This window comes from Sciurus carolinensis, chromosome 3 (assembly GCF_902686445.1).
Source record: "Sciurus carolinensis chromosome 3, mSciCar1.2, whole genome shotgun sequence".
Lineage (NCBI taxonomy): Eukaryota > Metazoa > Chordata > Mammalia > Rodentia > Sciuridae > Sciurus > Sciurus carolinensis.
Genome location: NC_062215.1, coordinates 23,200,318 through 23,220,454, shown reverse-complemented (window position 1 = coordinate 23,220,454; position 20,137 = coordinate 23,200,318). Strand labels below are relative to the sequence as shown.

Here is a 20,137-nt window from a genome sequence, read left to right as displayed (position 1 = left end):
GTGTGTTTTCTTTTACACAACACTGGGTTTCAAGACTCATCTGTATGTTTGCATCTCTTTTCGTTGCTGTATAGCATTCTGTTGTGTGATTATACTGCATTTTATTGATTCTGTTGTTGATTATTTCTTTTTTTTCTTTCTTTCTTTCTTTTTTTTTTTTTTTTTTTTTTTTTGCGGTGCTGGGGATTGAACCCAGGGCCTTGTGCTTTCAAGGCCAACACACTACCAACAGAGCTATCTGCCCAGCCCCGACACTGGATTATTTCTAAGTCCAATGGACATCCTGCTGTCTTCTGGTGCTTCTGTGGAGTGAGATTGCTGGGTCTTGGAGTGTATGTTCCTTCAGCTTTGCATGTGATGCCGAACTATTTTCCAGGTGGTTGTGCTGAGTTACCCTTTCCCCAGCAGTGTTGAGTTTCCATTGTCCCATATCCTCCGACTTGTTCATTTTAGCCATTCTGATCATGTGAGTGGTATCTTGCTGTTTTTGAACATGCATTTCTCTGATTATTGATGAAATTGAGTCCAGACTTACTTTTTTTTTTTTTTTTTGGCGGTGCTGGGGATCGAACCCAGGGCCTTATGCTTGCAAGGCAAGCACTCTACCAACAGAGCTATATCCCCAGCCCTAGACTTATGTGTTTTAAAAATACACTATTGTGTTGGGGTTGGAGTTGTGGTTCAGTGGTAGAACACTTGCTTCACATGAGTGAAGCCCTGGGTTCAAAACTCAGCACCACATTTAAAAAAAAAAGATCCATTGACAACTAAAATATATTGTGACCCTAATAGGGTGGTGCTTCAGAACTAAGACTCTGATGTTAGAGCTGGATTCTGACTTCACCCACTACTTTCCCACTTCCAGCCTCGGTTTTCCCCTTCTGTACAATGGGAGTGATAATGATCTGTCCTTTTTGGTCAGACTGAGGAAAGCAGGGGAGTAGTGCATATAAAGGCACAAAATAGGATCTCCACGGGCGGGAGGGGTTGTTATTTTTAAGGAGAGACCTTGGCCAGTGAGTTGGTTATTCCACTCGGAGTCTCTGCTCCCTCCTCAACCGTGGTGAACCATCATGTGGGGAGGTACGCGTGGTGAGTCACGCTCTTGTTCTTTCCACCACAATCAGGAAGCAGGGGCTTCAGAAAACGGAACATCAGCTGGCAGGGCTTAGAAGGGGACCCTACCTAGTCACCCTGAAGTCCCGGCCAGCATCACATGTACTTGGGCCTCCCTGCGCAGTTGGACCATGGCCTCCTTCAGGGAGGCCCAGGACAGCTCACATGCCAGGACTCTGCTGGTGTACCTGGGCTCTGGTGACCCTCGCCAGGGCTCTAAGAATATCAGAAATTTGCTGAGCTGGGAGCAGGGATCAGCCAGCCCCCTGGACTCTGGAGAGTGTCTTTGCCTTTTGGGGTGCGCTGACCCCTCCTCTGTTGCACATTTGCTTAACGAGTTTTCAGGTGGGCCAGCAAAGCAGCGACACAGGACAGTTTCCTAGTTTGCTGTGGAGGGAGACGAGGAAGCCAAGTACCTCCTCGCTTTGAAAACCTGACTTTCAGCCCTTTATTCCCTCAGTGTGTCTCTCCTGCTCTGCATGACAAGGGTCCCCTCCAAGTTAGGATGGCCCTATGATTAGCACCCCTTTTGAGAATGGAAGGGGTGTTCTCTTTTTCTTTTCTTTTGGTTTTGGGGATGAACCCAGGGTGCTGTAACACTGAACTACATCCTCAGCCATTTTTATTTTGAAACAGGATCTTGCTAAATTGCCCACGTTGCCCTTGAACTCCCAAGTCGCTGGGGTCATGCCCTGCTGAAAGGGGTGATCTTCCTGTTTGTTCCTGGACGGTAGACGTGAGCAGGGACTAGGGACGGGCAGTGTGAGACCGCCCTGCTCCGTACCTGTTCTCCTTGGGGAGGGGCTGTCTGCCTGGACTGCCTGGGGCTTTGTCTGCCGACATCTCCTGTGTCCTGGAGCAGTGGAAGCGCTACTTGAAAGTCATTTTTCTCTGTGCCTCATTTTCCTCTTCTGTAAAATGGAAACTCAAGTTTCTGTGTTCAACTTTTTTTTTTTAATTTTTTTTAGATGTTGATGGACCTTTATTTTATTCATTTATTTATATGCAGTGCTGAGAGTTGAACCCAGGGACTCACACATGCTAGGCAAGTGCTCTACCACTGAGCCAAATCCCAGACCCCCCAACTTTTTTTTTAAGGTGATTATTGTCGGGGTCAGGGAAGGTGATGGTCACAGAGCTTTTGTGATCTCTGTGAAGAGCTTCCAGACTGAAGGGTGTTGGTATGGATAGGAGCAGGTGGCAACTGCATTGGTGGGGTGGGGCTCAGCCTGTTTTGCAGTTTGAGTGTGGGTCCCTCCTTTGCCATGAAGGGAGGGGACAGGGAAAGGAAGGACTGGTTCTGACCCAGACCCCGAAATGAGCTGCTTTCTGCTTCCAGACCAGATCCCTGCCACTCTCTTCCTGGTGCAGGCGGCCGTAAATAACGTTATTTAGCCGATAAAAGTGGCGCAGGTGTTTCCAGTTGGCCCTAGCTCAGGTCTGCCCAGCCAAGTGTCAACTCTTGCCCTCTGTACACAGCTAACGGCACGGGTAAGAGAAGCCAGCAGAGAAAGCCTGGGGAGAGGCTGGCCAGAGGGGCAGCATGGGTCAGGCCTGGACAGGGCTGTCAGGGCCCAGGACCTCGGGTCCCTCCCTTCTACTTTGGGAAACAGGCTCTGCCCTGCTCCTTCCCCTGTTCCCCCATTCCCACCATTTTCCAGGAACAAGAAAAGGCAGCTCAGGGTCCTGGTGAGCAGGAAGTGAGACCCGACCTCCAGGCAGGTGCCCAACGTCTGCAGGGAACTCGGCCCAGGACTGCCAGGATAGGGCTTAATGCCTGTCCCTGGCTGTCCGTGTGTCCTGCTTTCCCTGCTTTCTGAGTTCCCCTGGGGAGAGCGGGTGAGCCGTTCAGCCTGTCCCTCTCTGTCCCACTTTCTCCCCACTCTGAGGCCAGCCTAGCTCCTGGAGCACGCAAGGTCTGGGTCTCAGCACCTCCCTGCAGTCATCTTCTCCCCTTGGAAGGCTGAAGGGTAGGCCCCTCTGGGGTCTTAAGGTGGGGTGTAGGTGAGTGTCTCGTGAGGGGCTGAGTGCTCCTGGTCTGCTGCTACATTTTGTGCTTTGGTTGCTTTTTTTTCTTTTGGATGTTGATAGACCTTTATCTTATTCGTTTTATTTATTTATTTATTTTTACGGTACTGGGGATCGAACCCAGGGCCTTGTGCTTGCAAGGCAAACACTCTACCAACTGAGCTATATCCCCAGCCCTATTTGTTTTATTTTTATGTGGTGCTGAGGATCGAACCCAGTGCCTCACACATGCTAGGCAAGTGCTCTACCACTGAGCCACAACCCTAGGGCTCTTTCATATTTTGGGGGTACGTTTTACACTGCACTTTGGGTACTTGTAAAGTGATATTTCTGTGTGATTGATAAAATGCACCTAGTTCAAGAGGATGTATTAAAAATATATGTAAGAGCTGGGGATATAGCTCAGTTGGTAAAGTGCTTGCCTTGCATGCACAAGGCCCTGGGTTCTAATCCCCAGCACCACCACCAAAAAAAAAAAAAAAAAAAAAAAATATATATATATATATATATATATATATATATATATATTTATATACACACACACACACATACACACACATATGTGTAAGCTGATTGGGGATCATGGTTGAGCACTTGCCTAGGGTATGTGAGACCCTGGGTTTGACCCTAGTACTACTAAATAAATAAATAAGTAAAATAAAGATACAGGTCAACAACAGCAGTATGCAGTTGAAGTCTTTTGGCAAGAAGGGATCAACAAACTCCCAGGAGGTGCTGATCAGAGAAAATGGGAGCCTGTGACATAAACCACCTAGCACGGTGCCTGGCACATAGTAAGAGCTCAATAAACGGGAGTTGCTGCTATTGTCAACCAGGATGAAGCAGGGAAGCCCCAGTCCCTGCCACAGGCACATATTTACAAATAACAGTTCACATTCATCTGATGCTGTCATGCCACGGCCCTTTTATAGCTGTCATCTCCTTGCATCCTCCAGCTCCTGAGCTAGACACTGATGTCCCATTTTACAGGTGTGTCCAAATGCACACAGGTAGTAGTGCTGTGCCTGCCTGGAGCCCACAGAGGGTCTCCCACCCCAGGATCTTTGTTGAGATGGGGTTTTACTGTCTTGCCCAGGCTGACCTTGAACTCCTAGGCTCCCTTCTCCATCCCAGGGTCTTGTGTGGCACTGAAGGAGACTGATGGGTTTGCTGTGGGAGCGCTCACCTGATCCTCTGCCCCTGCAGATAAAATACCATGAGGAGTTTGAGAAGAGCCGCATGGGCCCCAGTGGGGGCGAGGGCGTGGAACCAGAGCGCCGGGACGCCCAGGATAGCTACCGGAGGCCCCAGGAGCAGCAGCAGCAGCCTCACCATGTCCCGACCAGCGCCCCTGGTGGGTGTGGCCCTGTGGGGTACAGGCCCCGAGGCCAGGCCTGAGAGAGCGAGTAGGGGGCTGAAGAAGGGCCATATGCACACCCGCAGGCACCAACCCCACCAAGAGCACGGGTCCTGGGGTCAGGCATAAGCTGGGCTGGGGCATCAGGAGCGCAGCCCCCAGCATGTGAAGACACACAGCCCCTGCTGGGGAATCCCTGACACCAGGGGCTGTGTGTCCCTGCACACAGGCAGAGCTGCGAGGGCTGGGGGTGGGGTGGAAATTCGTGACATTGGCCTCATGGAGGGGGATCCGGGAGGGGCGGGCTTTGACAGATCACTTTCTGAGCCCTCTCTCCTCCCACTTTCCAGTCTACCAGCAGCCCCAGCAGCAGCAGGCCACTCCATCCTATGGTGGCTACAAGGAACCTGCAGCCCCGGTCTCCATACAGCGGAGCGCCCCAGGCGGGGGCGGGGTGAGTAACTCTAGATGATGGGACAGACCCCAGAAGGACTGGAGCCTCCGGGAAGGCCTCCTGGACACAGTCCCTAGGTTCTCCTGACCTCTGTCCCTGTGTGGGGATCAGGGGTCTCAGCTCCACTGAGAGGAAGTGTGGTGGTCCAGGCCAGGTCTGAATGGGGCTGGGGCCTGGTGTATCAGGCGAGTCGCTCCTCCTGTCCTGCTGCTTCTCTGCTCTGGCTCCCTGGGTGCACACAAAGCACCTTTCTGCTTGGGATCTTCCAGATCTGGACCCTGCTTTCCATGGGGATAACCCCGAAGTCCTTCTGATTCAGCTAATCCCTGCCTCTAAGGGCTCTGCCAACAGATGTCATATGCATCTACTAGATGTTTCCCTGACCTGGGGTTTACACAGATTTTTTTTTTTTTTTTTTTTTTTTTTGGTATGGGTTATTGGACCCAGAGGCACTCAACCACTGAGCTACATCCCCATCCCTGTCTTGTACTCTATTTAAGACACAGGGTCTCACCAAGTTGCTTAGCACCTCGCTGTTGCTAAGGCTGGCTTTGAACTCACGATCCTTCTGCCTCAGCCTCCTGAGCCTCTGGGATTACAGGCGTGTGCCACCATGCCTGGCTGGGTTTGCACAGATTTTGGTTGAGGTTTGGAAAATGGAGCCTGATAGACATCTCATGTCTGCTCAAGATTTTTCTCTCAAGGAAGGTCTTTGTCCCCAACTTTTAAGTGAAGTCAGGCTAGTCATGACATCAAAAAGAAACATTTATAATAATTCAAATACTAGTGAACAGCAATTGTCACATTTTTATTTATTTTATTCAGTTTTTAATTTATTGTCACATTTTTAAACATAACCTCGACATCTTGCCTGTGAGACCTTACCTCATGCTTGGTAGGGGCAGTGGGGTGGGTGAGGGTATCCTCAGCCTGCCCTGTGTCTGGCCCTTAGTCAATGCCAAATACATTGTAAAAGGGTGGAAACTCTCAGAAGGGAGGCCCAGACACAAGAAAACTGGTGGCAGATCACAGCCCTGGTCCTCCATCTCTTGGTTCACTGCTTTCCTGGGTGTGCTCCGGGGTCCTGGAGAGTTAGAAAGAAATGCAGGGGTCAGAAGCAAGCTGGGGGGTCGATCACTTGCCTAGCATCTGCAAGGTCCTGGGTTCTAACCCCAGCAAAAAGAAAGAAAGAAAGCGGGGGCCCAGGAGAGCCAGCTGGCTCCAGGGCCCCAGGCTGACTGTGCACCCCCACCCCCAGAAGCGGTACCGCGCGGTGTATGACTATAGTGCTGCCGACGAGGACGAGGTCTCCTTTCAAGACGGGGACACCATTGTCAACGTGCAGCAGATCGACGACGGCTGGATGTATGGGACGGTGGAGCGCACCGGTGACACAGGGATGCTGCCGGCCAACTATGTGGAGGCCATCTGAGCCCCGCGGCACCCTCCCCACCCCGTCTTCAGTGCATTCCATGACATCGCATCCGTCCTGGGGCGTGACCCGTCCACCCTTCAGTGTCTCTGTCTTTTACGATCTGCGACAGCTTGTTTATTCCCACCCCTCCTCCAGCTTCTTTTGCCACCCGAAGCCTTGTTCTGCCACTTTCGCGGGCTCCTTCCTCTGGCAGGTTTTCCCCTGGACTGACTTCTTGGTTTCTCTCTGGATGGAACAGGCATGGGCTGCTCTGGGGGAGGGCAAGGCCCACGGGGTGGGCGGGCTGGAACGGAGACCTCTGTGGCCCCGGCTTCTCTCCTCCCTTCAGCCCCTTAGACCCTCCTGGCCAGCTCCTCACACTCCCAGACATTCCAGTGCTGGGCAAGCCCCAGACCCCCAGGACCCCCAGGCAGGGCTGTGTACATCCCTGGGCGGGGCGGACAGGGCTCTGCTGTCGTGTGGGGGCTGCCAGCTCACCGCGGGGTTTCCCTCCCTCCCCTCTGCCTCCTCAGGGGCTGCAAAAGGAACTCGGAGCCCTGCTGGGGACCAAGTCCTACCCCACATGTACTCCCTGCACTGTGACCCCACAGATGGGGGGCAGCAGACAAAGAGCCCCCGGGAAGCACAGCTTGGGTCAAGCTCTTGCCTTTCTTCAGGGGCAGCCGCGGGAAGGAGCGGGGAAGGAGGGGAGCAGGGCGTTCCCACAGCCCCTTTGCCCCACTTCCACCCCTGGGCTCCAGGGACTCCTTTGCCTCCCAGACTGGAAGCTGTGCTCCGAGGACATGGATGCCTCGCCTAGGGTCTGAGTCAGCCACACTCCTCCCTCTTCATGGCAAGAGGTCTGGGCCCCCATGGCGTCCCCGCCCCTGCCCAGTGCCAAGTGGGCCTGGAGCTGTGCCAGGCCAGCTCTGCCTCTCCACAGCTTGGCTTGCTGTGGCAGGAGCAAGCGTGTGTGCAGGTATCTGTAACAGGGAAGTGTGAGGATGACAGGAGACCAGGGTACATGTCTGCTGGTGTCTCTGGGCTTGTGTGCAAGGCGTGTGTGTGTGTGTGTGTGTGCCTGTGTGTGTGTGTGCATGTGAGGGAGGGAGGGATGCAGAGCTCTCTGCCCCTGATATTTTCCTTAAACTCACAGTAAGCAGGAAGGACCCTCGTGGAGAGAAGCTCTTCGTGTTCTCTTTGGCTTCCCCCCATCTGAGTGAGGAGACCCCCATGCCCCCTGTTCAGTGTGCAGAGCAGCAGTGTCAGTGGTCATGGAGTTGGGGGTTGCTGCTGCGTCTGTCGCTTGCTGGGGAGAGGAGGGGAAGACTTGGTGTGGGCCTGTTCTCTCCCCGTGCCTGGGACTGCTGAGTAGGACACCAGAAGGTTCTGGTCACCCACACTGTGGTGCCCAACCGTGGCTCTCCCCTCAAGCCCTCCCCTTGCATAATGTCCACTGGAAGCAACAGAGTGGGTCCCGGGGCTCCAAAACGAAGCACAGACTCTGGGATGAGGAAGGGCAAGATGGTGCTACATCCAAGTTCCTTCTCGGGGCTGGGGGTTGGGTTACCCCTCACCTGGCTTTATTCATCTCTGGGTTTTCTTGTCACTTCTCTGTGTTCCCCTCTCCCCCTTCTTCACCCTTAGTCTGACCAGGCCCTGCAGCTGGCACCCCCTCCCCGCTGCAGTGCTGGGATAGAGCCCAGGGCTTCTTCAATACTAGGCAAGTGCTCTACCCCTGATTCACACCCCTGCCCTACAGGTGGCACCTGGTCCCATTGTACACTTGCACCCTGCAGGTGAGGGCTAGGGCCCCAAGATGGTGGCCAATTAAGCAACCCTGGCTGCATGAGTGGCCTGTCAGTGGCTCCCAGTTGATTTGGGAATATTCACTCCAGATCAGAGGTTGAGGAAGTGGCTGGGAGGAGCCCCTGCCTGAGCAGTTCCTTTTCCTTTCTGGCCCCACTTTAGGTAAAGGGCAGGTGGAGTATCCTATTGGACAATTTGGGGGACAGGCCAGACAGAGGGAGAATATTGGGGGAGCAGCCTCCAGGGAGGTGCCGATCCACTCTGTTTCCTCTTGATCTCAAAGCACAATGTGGATCTGGGGCTAGAGGTCAGGGACACATCCTGTTGCAGGGACTGTGGTTGGGAGGCGGGTGCCACCTCCCCCAAGAGGAGCCAGCAGCCTATTTCACTCAGCTGGACTTCCAAAACAAGGCAAGCCAGCTCCTATTCTTCCTGTGTGAAGTCCTAAAAATAGGGGACACTTTCTCACACACCCCCAGAGAGGAGGCACTGTCACACTGGTGCTGAGGGGACCCAGAGTAGCTGGAGCCTGTGTTTCTTCCCAGAACCTTGCACTCTTAGAAGAGCACAGAACCCCAAGGGCTGGGCTGAGCCCCTGACCTTTGACCTTCACAGAGGTCTTGTAGCCAATCTAACCCAGGAAGGATGATACCTGGGAACATGTTTTGTGGACCAATCCTACCATGCCAGAAGGCCCCGTATGGAAAGTGTGGATTCTCCCAACACTGCTTCCTGGCCCCCACCCCCTTCGCATCCCTCCAGGGAAAACTCCTTTATCGCTTCATTTCTGCCTTTTTCCCCTTCACACATGCACTTTTGGGCCTTTTTTTAATAGCTGGAAAAAAAATAATGAAATACCACCCCACAAACCTGTATTTAAAAAGAAACAAGTGACCCTGTGAAATTCACCTCTGTCCAAACATTTCATTCGTTTTTGTGTGTGAGTGTGTGTGTGTGTGTATGTGTGTGTGTGCGTGCGTGTGTGCATGAAGCCACCCACTCATCTTTTTATATGGGGTTGTTGTCTTTTGGGTCTATTTGGTCCCCTCCCTTGTGGGCTTGTGCTCGGGATCAGATCTTTCTGGCCTGTTGTGATTCTGAACATTTGACTTGAACCACAAGTGAAACTCTCCTGGTGACTCAAATAAAAATATAATTTTTACCTGCTGACTTGGTTTCATCTTTGGCTCAGGTGCTGGTGTATGTGTGGCCTGTCAGCTTGGGGGCATTGGCCCCAGTGCCAACAGGGATCCCTGCTGGCCCTTAGGGATAGTACTCTCTGGAAGCCAAGGGGCAGTTTGCTGCCCACCTGGGTTTGGCATCCGCTTCCTGCTGCGGGGAACATTCCTTCTTCCCAGGCTGCTCCTGGCTTTGCCACTCATCCCTCTGCATGACTTGGTGATACTCCCAGAGCTCACGGTTTCCTTATACTGTCCAGCTTCTGTAGTGATGACTGCCTCCCCCCCCAGCCAGTGCCCCGCAGGGCAGGTGATGGGTCAAATTCATCTTTACATCCCTGGGACCTGTCCAGGGACCCACATGGAGCTGCTTAACATATACTCAGAACTAACAAGTAAGCTCAGGAGCAGTTCCAGTGCTGCTGCAGAGGAGGTGGTGGGAACTCAGCATGTTTGAGGAGTAAAATGACAGGATCTGGGATGCCCCATGGTGGGAAAAGGCGTGGGGTAAAACTGATGGTAAGTTGGCCTGGCAACTCAAGGCCGTCTTCTCAGTGCCTTAGGAATGTGATCTTTCCTTTGATCTTTGCATGTCTCTTTCCTTTGATCTTCCTTAGAGTCTGTACAGGAAGTAACTACCTTGATGTGATGCTTGGTCTCACACAGCCAGTGGTGGTGCCCCTGCCCTGTGAGCTCTCTGTAAGCATTGCTGATGCTCCAGGTTTTGCTGCAGGTGCCCAGGGTCTCTGACCTCAGGCCTTCCCTCTTACTCAGTGGGGCCGGGAGAAGAACCATGGTAGGAAAGGGAACCAGTCTCCAGGGCTCCTGCTCCTGTTCTGTGCCATGCCACTGAAAGTTTCTTGTCTTATCCTGTAGCTTCATAAGAGGGGCAGGGTAGCAGAGGGAAAGGACTTCCTTCAAGCTGAATGTTTCTCGTACTTGGGATTGAACCCAGGGGTGCTTAACCACTGAGCCACATCCCCGGTCCTTTTTATTTTTTATTTTGAGACAGGGTCTTACAAAGTTGCTAACAGCCTTGCTAACATGCCGAGGCTGGCTTTGAACTTGTGATCCTCTTCACAGCCTCCTGAGTCACTTAGGGTTACAGGCATGTATCACTAGAGCCTGAGTGGAGTGTTTGTAATCAGAAGACTGAGATGACCTGAATTTGACATCTAGAGCAGTTCGGGAAGTACCTGAGGTGGGACTGGGTGATAAAAGGCAATACTGATAACCACAGCCTCTAAATGAACATATTATGTTCCCAGTAGGAGGAAATGAGTTGGGAAATCTGGTTTGTTGACTGGATCCCTCTGCGGAAATGCAGGGTCCCTTTCCCTGGTTTCTCCCCTGGATGTTTCACTTTCAGAGTGAATGGAGGAGGCCTTGGGCTTTGGAGGGCATTGGGCTTTGGAGGGCATCAGAGCCTCACTGAGGCTCTGTGCTCAGAGGTATTTCTAGACCCCCTTTGGGAAGTGGCCTAAGTTCCTGAGGCCTAGTGATATGAAGGGGTTACCGATCCTAACCCTCAAATGCTTTGAAAAATTGGAGACTAGGTCTCAGAGATATCTCAGGGACATTTTAATAGGAAATAGCTGAGACTTACAAAAAGGCACAAAGCAACAAAAGTCAAATGAGTCTTAAAAACATAATAAGGCATTACACCTTTTCCCTCAGAAGAAACCACTTGAATTCGCCTTTCTAGGTACTTACTACGCAGGGATGGGCCTGAGAATTTTTCAGTGTCCTCTTTGTGGATAACACCGGTGTTGAGCTTTGAAGAGAAAACAAAGCAGTGACAATGGCACAGAAGTAAATAAAGTCTTGTGAACAAAATGTACTGCAAATGGAGCAGAGCAGTCAGGAGAGAGTGTGGACTTTGGAGTTGTGAGTCTCCATCCCTGCTGTTACTAAACTATGAGATATTAGGGAAGTTCCTGGCTATCTCTGAGCATCGTATAGAAAAGACTTGCACCAGGCTGAAATTACACCTTTCCTGCAGTATCTGCCACAGTATAGGACTCAGATGCTAGCACCATCCCTAGGGATTCCATCTGAGACTCACATGAGACCTTTATCCACATCCCACCGAGATTGTGACCTTCTGAACTTGCCAATGGATCACCCACTGCTAGCCATCATTTTTCTGAGATAATTTCCCAGAGATGTGTGAGAGAGAAAAAGAAGAAGAAGTCAGGAGAATCCATACCTAGAGGATCTGGAGAGCATTCTTACCCCCTCCCACTTCCCCAGCAGGTAGACTCCATATAAATACTGTGTATCGAAATGCAGTACACATTTCCATACAAAGTGGGGCTAGGTTCCTGGGAAAAAATTGAGCCTCTTCAGTTCTGCCTGGTTTAATTCTAGCAGTTCCCTGGTCACCCATCCTCAGGCTTTGTGATTGGTTGACTGTGGTGTGTGTGTGTGGGGTTGGGGGGGGGGGTTGTTAACTGCTGATGGAACCACGGCATCTCAGTCTCAGGTTCCCAGGAGGGGGAGGGGACAGGAACGAGGGAAGAGGAGCCATTTCTCTGCACGGACTGCAACCTTGGTGCTCGCAGCTCACATTTTACAGAATCCAGAGGCCTTTTGGCCTAGGACTACACAATGCTGGATATTTTCATCCTGATGTTCTTTGCCATCATAGGCTTGGTCATTCTGTCCTACATTATCTATCTGCTCTAGTGGCCGGGAGCTGCCGCTGGGAGCCTGCGGGAGAACAGCTCAGAGGGGAAGAATGGAGCTGAAGGGCCGAGCATCCTGCTTGCTGACGCACCGGTGGATTTTTGCTTCTGGTCATTATTTCGGGTATTGATTCAAAAACGAAATGAAAAGAGAGCTTGTTTTCCTATTTATTTCTCAGATGCACGGATGTAGCATTTCTTGAACTGCTCTGAAAAGAATAAGAAACACAAGCTTCTTTCTTTAGAGCCTAATTTAAAATGTGATTTTTAAAATTAAAAATAAACCCACAATGCACAGGATTAAAAATAGGATGGGCTTGAGTGACGTGAATGGCAGGGAGGAAATATCCTTTCCTAATTTCCTCTTCAAGTTAGGTGCACAGCCAAATTGTTCATTTTCTCCAGGCAATTAAAGGTAAAACGACTCTATATGCCAGCAGAGCGGTTTACAGCCATGCTGGTGTGATGGTATTAATTAATTCATTGGCGACTCATTCTTACTTGAGGAAAAGATAACAAATGAAATTTACTTGGGGTGGGTTTTAGGGGGAGATGTCCATTTTTCCCAACTGTGGAATTTGGCAGGGAGGAGGAAGGAACTCCAAATCCTTTTCCTAGTCTGAACAGTCCTAGAACCCCTTTGCTGGGTTCCCATCTGAGCCTTTTTGTTTCTGGTTTCTCACAGCTCCTGTCACAGTCCAACAAGAGGCCTCTTATCAACAACAACGGCAGTCCTGCTGCCCAGCAGACTTCTTCCAGAGCCTTCCGGACATGGTTAACCCCCTGGCAAACAAGGGGCTTTGTGAGGCAGAAGCAGAGGCACTCACTTACTGGGACATCAGGGATTCAGGGGCATGGCTGGCAGATGCTGCATGCGTTTGAGCGTGGTGAGAATACAGAAAGTTGAAATGTAGACTCATTAAAGTGGAGAACTGCTCAAAAATCCATTTGGGTAGCCTTTCCTTAGGTCTAAATGCTACTGCTCTTGAAGCTGAAATACCTTCTTTCCTTCCAGTTCCACACACAAGCGTTCCCTTGTAAGTTCAAGAACAAGTTCAAGTCGCCTGTCTTATCAGTGTTTTTACAGATTGCACAATCTGGGGTTGTGTGGTTTCCCTTGTCTCGCTCTCTGGCCAGAAGAAATATGTCATTTGAGTTTTTAAGATTTATTATTTCTTCTCCATCTCATGCCATCTGTGCCCCCAGCTTTTCATTTAAAAAGTGAAATGGATAGATCTTATTCTGTATGTCTGATTATAAATTATTGAAACAAAATAGCTATACTTATTTAGGAAAAGCCTCCTACCCCAAAGTGAGTGTTTTTTTTTTTTTTTTTTTTTTTTTTTATAAAACGTTCCGTTTTTTGGGAAAAAGGGAACTGTCAATGTATTTCCCTATCCAATTAGGGTTGAATAAACTCATTTACTAATTTTGGCACTGAGAGTAGAATTGGTCCCCCAATCTGTGGTGTCTAAAAGGAGAAATATTAAATTAATAATTTTTGTAATAATATTGTGTTCAATTGCTGTTCTTAAAAGAAATAAAATTGAAACATTATATGTCACAATTAAAATGGAAAATTTGCATTTTAAATCTGGGACAAAGTTGTGCATGACTCCTATAGTCTTGGCTATTCTGGAGGCTGAGGCAAGAGGATTGCTTGAGCCCAAGATTTCAGGGCCAGCCTGAGCAACAAAGCAAGACTCCCACCTCTTAAAAAAAATTAATACTAAGTGTGGCGACACACACCTATAACACCAGGGTCTTGGGAGGCTAAGACATGAGGATTGTAAATTCAAGGCCAGCCTCAGCAATTTATCAAGATGCTGTCTCAAAATAAAAAGGCCTGGGGATGTAGTTTAGTGGTAGAATACTACTGGGTTCAATCCTCAGTACTGGAAAAATAAAAATAAAAATAAACAAAACAAAATGAAGTTCTGAAACAAGTAAAAACACTGTTGTCTTGACAACAAATTATGTGACCTTCAATATTTCATTTAAACTCTAGGGCTTTATTTTATTCTGTCAGATGAGAGGATTAGACTAGAAAACTGATAATGTGCCTTCCCATTTTAAAATTGTAGAATTTTTCTAAGAGGTATTGTCATTGGAAACTACCTCAGTGAGAACAGAATTCCCATTAGAACAAACTCTTAGTAATTTATCAACAATTCCTTTCTGCTCGCTCTACCTAATACAACATTTTTTTAGTACTGGGTATTGAACCCAGGAGTGTTTTACCACTGAGCTACATCCCAAGGGTCTTTTTTATTTTGAGACAGGGTCTTGCTAAATTGCCCAAGCGGGCCTTAAACTTGTGATTCTCCTGCAAATCCAATCCCAAATTGCTGGGATTACAGACAGACATATGCCACTGCCCCTGGCCCGAACATGACATTTTACAATGAAAATTGAACTGCAAAATCAATTTTTTTGGCACCAACAGGTGCGTTTTGAAGAGAAAATAACAGTATTTATTTATTCCAGTTATATATGTGCGTGCGTACGTGTGTGTATGTGTGTGTGTGTGTGTGTGTAATAATTTGCCTAAACTGTTAAAAAATATTAACAAGTACAATTCTATATGGTAGTATGTAACAAAAAGATAAGTAATTGCCAGACACACTAATAAAAGAAGCCTGGATCTCTCTGAACATTGATACATTCAGGGATGACTGTCAGTGGGGTCCTGAATATTTCCCACTAAAATATTCCCCTGACTCTTTGGCATAAACACATAAAAATGTGTTTCAAACTGTAATTTAATTTTCTATTTCAAGACAAGATAGCAACTATACATCCTTACCTAGGCAAATGCTAGTATTTTGGAGAAATCCAAAGTACATAGTTAATTATGATGGTTACATCTTCATAGTATAGTCTCTAACCAAGCTTACTCTGAAGTCTTTTATGAGATCAAGGTTCTTCAGTCTGTATCCATACAAAATTCAAACAAATCAATTTGGTGGGGAATAAAAAGCCAGTTTTAGTCATACACCAGATATATATACATATATATGCCTCTGGTATTAGTCACATTTTAAGGACAGAAAGCTTACCCATCTTTTCTATTGTGAAATAGCACAGTTTTAAGAAATAAATACATTTTGAGCCAGGCGCAGTGACATATGCCTCTAATCCCAGTAGCTGGGGATGTTGAGACAGAAGGAGTTTAAAGCCAGCCTCAGCAATTTAGTGAGGGCTTAAGCAACTCAGTGATACCCTATCTCTAAATGAAATAAAAAAAAGGATTGGGAATGTGGTTCAATGATTAAGTGCCCCTGAGTTCAATCCCTGGCACCAAAATATGAAAGAAAGAAAGAAAAAAAGAAAGAAAGAAAGAGAGAGAGAGAAGGAAGGAAGGAAGGAAGGAAGGAAGGAAGAAAGGAAGGAAGGAAGGAAGGAATGCATTTTGGAAAGAGTTTTAAGACTTTATCCCCAGTACTGTAAAAAATAAAACTAGGGGCTGGGGATATGGCTCAGTTGGTAGACTGCTTGCCTCACAAGCGCAAGGCCCTGGGTTCAATCCCTAGCACTGCCACAAAAAAAAAAATAGAAGTTTTATAACTTCATGCCTGTGTATTTTTTTAAATATATTTTTTAGTTGTCATTGGATCTTTCGTTTATTTATTTATATGTGGTGCTGAGCATCAAACCCAAGGCCTCATGCATGCCAGGCAAGCGCTCTACCACTGAGCCACAACTCCAGCCCCATGCCTATGTATTCTTGCTATAACATGCCAGTTTATAACAGGGTTTTATTGGGTTGTTTTGATAAATTCTTTATTTTTTTATTTTTATTTTTTTGTGTTGCTGGACATTGGACCCAGAGCCTTGTGCTTGCAAGGCAAGCACTCTACCATCTGAGTTATATCCCCAGTATGATAAATTCATTAAAAAAAAAAATTTATGATGGGGGAGATCTCACTATGTTACCTAGCCTGGTCTGGAATTTCTGGGCTCAAGGGATCCTCCTGCTTACTTTATCCTCCCTAGTAGCTGGGAATATTTTTTTTTTTCACTTTTAAACTATTTATACATTGGCATTCTCAATAATAAAACATTGAAAAAATTATTTCTGTAAAGTTTAAAAAAAATTTTTTTTAGTAGTCAATGGACCTTTATTTATTTATACGTGTTGCTGAGAATCAAACCCAGTGCCTCACACATGCTAGGTAAGCGCTCTACCACTGCGCTACAAACCCAGCCCCAGGAATATAAAGTTTTGTAAAAATTTTACAAACCTATTTTGTAGGCAATCACGTCCAATAAAATGAGGATTGCATTTGGCTGATGTCAAATGTTGTAAAGACATCTCTGAGTAATTGTGAATTACTTAGCAAAAAATTAGCATCACATAAGGTTAAGAAACATGTGTTAGTTAGCTTCTTATTGCTGTGACAAAATTCCTGAGAAAATCCTAAAAGAGGAAAGATTCATTCATTGTAATATTGCTTTTTATTAAGACAATTCTTGGAGTTGCAGGGTGTAACTCAGTAGTAAAGTGTGTGTGTGCCTAGCAGGTGTAACACCCTGGATTCAATCCACTGCCAAAAAAAAAAAAAAAAAGTTCATTTTTTATCATACTAGAGCTGTAATTAACAAATGAAAGTTAACAAATGAAATGAAAGTAAGTTTCCCCACAAGAAACTCAGTGACTTGCATAATGACAAACGGAACAAGTTGGAAATGTTTCCAATTTTAACTTAATTTTATTAATACAAATAAATAACATTAAATAAAATTTAGCAAGTATTAAATTTTTAGGAATCATACATTTTACCATAAATACAATGCTTCTGAAATAACAATGTATATTTTCTATTTTATGCACCTTTAAGAAAGCAGTGATCTTTGAATGTCTATCATTTTTTTTTAATTAAAGATCTTTTCAAAGGCTAAACAATTGGTTTATTTTTGTTGTTTTGAAAAGTCTTATTACTTGACAAATTTTCTGGAGTTACAGTTGTTTTCTTGATGAAAAAAAAAAGTGTTCTTTGTTATGTTTTTCTTTTAACCTGTGTCTAACATGGCTACCTTTCACAACATATTTCCTATCTTAGTGAGGCCACAATAAACCAAGGAATGTGCATAAATGTCCTTATTTCTTACAGGCTTCCCAGCTACTTGGTAGTGGAATTGCTACAGAAGTCACATGGCTAGTAAGGTGTCCAGTAACCAGAGGCTTTTTAGCATTTTACCTCCCAGTATTTATTGACCTAAAAATCTGTAATCATGCAATTGAGTACTATTCATATAAAGAGGTTGACCCTTGAGTAAAAATCACATGCAGAATTTAGTGCTTGATTTTTATTGATGTAAGATGATTCTTTCGGTTGCACATTTTACTGGGCACCTCGTACTTGCTTTAATCTCTGAAAGTGAATACTTATCCTGGCAATAAAATCTTTGTTACTAACGAAAGAACTGTAAGCATGTTGAGTCAACATAGGATGGGAATGTGATAGGTGCCTGTTGTTCGAGCTGTGGAGAACAGCCTGATAAGCAATGCTGGACTTCTTGGATACCTGAACCCAAGTGGGTCATTTAATGCCCACATTGTGAATAGGATAAAGTTGAGGGGCAGAAGGAATCATCCAAAAATGTGTTAAGGATAGATGTCCTATGGTTTCATAAGGCATGAAGTATTTATCATGAGATATAAACTTTCAATTAGTTTCCAAGAAAAGTAACATCATTAGTTTATTATTAGTACTGTTGTGGTAGTAATGGTTGTGTCTGAGAAACAATAATAAAGATAAATATAATGATGTGTTTTGAGCTTGCCTTCTAGTAAAAATCATCCTATGAATCAAAAAGTCAAAGGAAACTGAGGAAATCACTATAAAAAGGAAAAAAGTAGAGTTAGAGATTGACATTCTCTTAATGTATTAGACTTTATTTTTCTTTTTTTGCAAAAGTTCCTTTTTGGGGGGCAATGTGACTTGCCATACCATCACTTACTATCAGTACTAATGATAATAATAAATGCTTTTGCAAGTTAACCTCCCACTTTAAAATTTGATACTACACATTATTCCTGATGACAAATGTATTCAGCAAAAAACTAGACCAGTGAATTATAGAAACTGCAAATTTGCAAATATCGTCTCTATTAATATTTATTTATTTGGTACTGGGGCACTTGACCACCTAGTCACATTCCCAGTCCTTTTAACTTATTTTGAGAAGACAAGGTTACTCTAAATTGCTAAGACTATTTTTCAGCTTGAGATCCTCCTGCCTCAGCCTCCCAAATCTCTGAGATTGCAAACATGGAACACCACGCCTGACTGTCTCTATTAATAATTCAATGAATAATTTGTCAATTGCTTTTTATTTGTAATAAAATGATACCATTTACCTGCAGCATCCAAAGAATACATCACATTTTTTATGTTCCAAATTTTTTTTTTGGTGGGGGGAGGAGAAAATAATCTCACAATTACTGAGAGTAATAAAATAATGTGAATTTAAAAGAATTTGCAGCAGCAAGTCATGCTGGTTCAAGGGTATAATGAGATTCCAAATCTAGATCAAAGGTGTTTTAAATTAAACCTCGCTTCTTTTGCAAACTTGGGTAATTCAAAGAAACTTCATAATGCGAAATGTCATTTTTCTAAAAATGTGAAATTTAGTATCTACTTAGTAAGATCTTTAAAGTATTCCCTATATTAACTTTTACTTTTTTCTTTATTTTCCTCTTTCCTCCCAAATAATCTTAGCTTGGAATCTCAATGTTTTGATAAACAAATCTATTAGGCTTTCCAAAGTTGGTATGGAAAAATGAGGTGGGGAAGAAAAAGGTAACTAAGATGTTACTTTGTACTCTGGTATCTGCCTCTAAAACTGAGCAACATTCCTAGCCCCCTAGTTATGGATGAATTCCTTTTTTTTTTTTTTTTTTTTTTCTTTTCCTTTTTTTTTTTTTGGTACTGGAGATTGAAACCAGGGGCACTCTACCACTGAACAACATTCCCAGTCTTTTTTATTTTTTATTTTAAGACAGAGTCTCTTTAAATTGGCCTGCAACTTGCAATCTCCCTGCCTCTGCTTCCTGAATCCCTGGGATTACAGGCATGTGCCACCACACCCAGCTAGTTATGAATTCTTCAACTGAGAAGAAGAAAACAAAACTAGGATAAAAGCAAAAACTTTGTTTTTGCACAAATCTGTAAATATCAAACTAGAGAAAACAAAATTCCTGCCACCAATGGAGATTATAGTTAGACAATAAAGTGACCCTTCAAAACTGAAGGTAAGTGCTTTTGCTACTGAAGTACAATAAAATCTCATTACCACAATTTTCATGTTCTCCACAATGTTCACTCTTCCTCAATCCTATCAAATCTTTCATTGAGCCCTCTTTGCCAAAATTTGAGAATTCCCCAAATTTACATCCCTCTTCTGCAGGTAATCCCCATATCCCCTAGTGTTTCTTTCCCCCATCAACTCCAGAAGTTAGTTAAATCAAAGACTTGGGAAATGAAAGCCCAGCTTCTGTGAAGTCCAGTAGAAGGAAGCTGTCAAGAAGTTAGGTGATGAGGGGCTCAATGGTATAGCTCAGTGGTAGGGTGCTTGCCTAGCATGAAGTTTGACTGGGGGTGAGGGGAGGGAACATGAAAAAGAAAGGAGAGATCCAGGAGGGCTCCTGCTTTTGTGTGTGTATATGTTTGTTTGCTGGTGCTGGAGATAGAACCCAGAGCCTGTACATGCTAGTTAAGTGTTCTACCACTGAGCTACCCTGCCAGTACAAATCCCACTTTTTGAGATATGGAGGAAAGTTTAGAAAAAAGGGCAAATTATTTGTGAAGATTGTTCTAGCAGTGAATAACTACTTTCTTTCATTATATAGTTTTTTTTTTTTTTTTTTTTTTTTTTTTTTTGGCAGTGCTGGAGGTTTGAACCTAGGGTCTTGTGCTTGTGGGGCAAGCACTCAACCAGCTGAGCTATATTCCCAGCCCTATAGTTTCTCTTATTTGCAACATTTCACTCAAATTCCCAGAAAAGTATAAGAAGATTTGATTGTATTAAGATCATATATACCTTCCTATATTCATGGACTTTTTGTGTCATTGCCTTAAAGAAGGAAAT

The 20,137-nt window shown here is 45.7% G+C and overlaps 1 protein-coding gene and 1 non-coding gene across 3 annotated transcripts in view; one reads left to right on the top strand and one right to left on the bottom strand.

Annotated features, from left to right (window-relative positions):
* The window catches only part of Lasp1 (LIM and SH3 protein 1), a 39,171-nt gene extending 29,826 nt beyond the window's left edge, over positions 1-9,345 (top strand). For both annotated transcript variants that reach the window (XM_047546369.1, XM_047546370.1), the window contains exons 5-7: positions 4,351-4,498; positions 4,852-4,955; positions 6,214-9,345. In XM_047546369.1, coding sequence (XP_047402325.1) covers positions 4,351-4,498; positions 4,852-4,955; positions 6,214-6,387 — 426 coding nt within the window. In that variant the 3' untranslated portion in view covers positions 6,388-9,345. The remainder of the gene's footprint in view (positions 1-4,350; positions 4,499-4,851; positions 4,956-6,213) is intronic.
* On the bottom strand, positions 3,244-3,317 carry Trnaa-ugc (transfer RNA alanine (anticodon UGC)). The gene has a single exon. It is a non-coding gene; the product is annotated as a tRNA-Ala (tRNA).
* Positions 9,346-20,137: the final 10,792 nt, after the last annotated feature.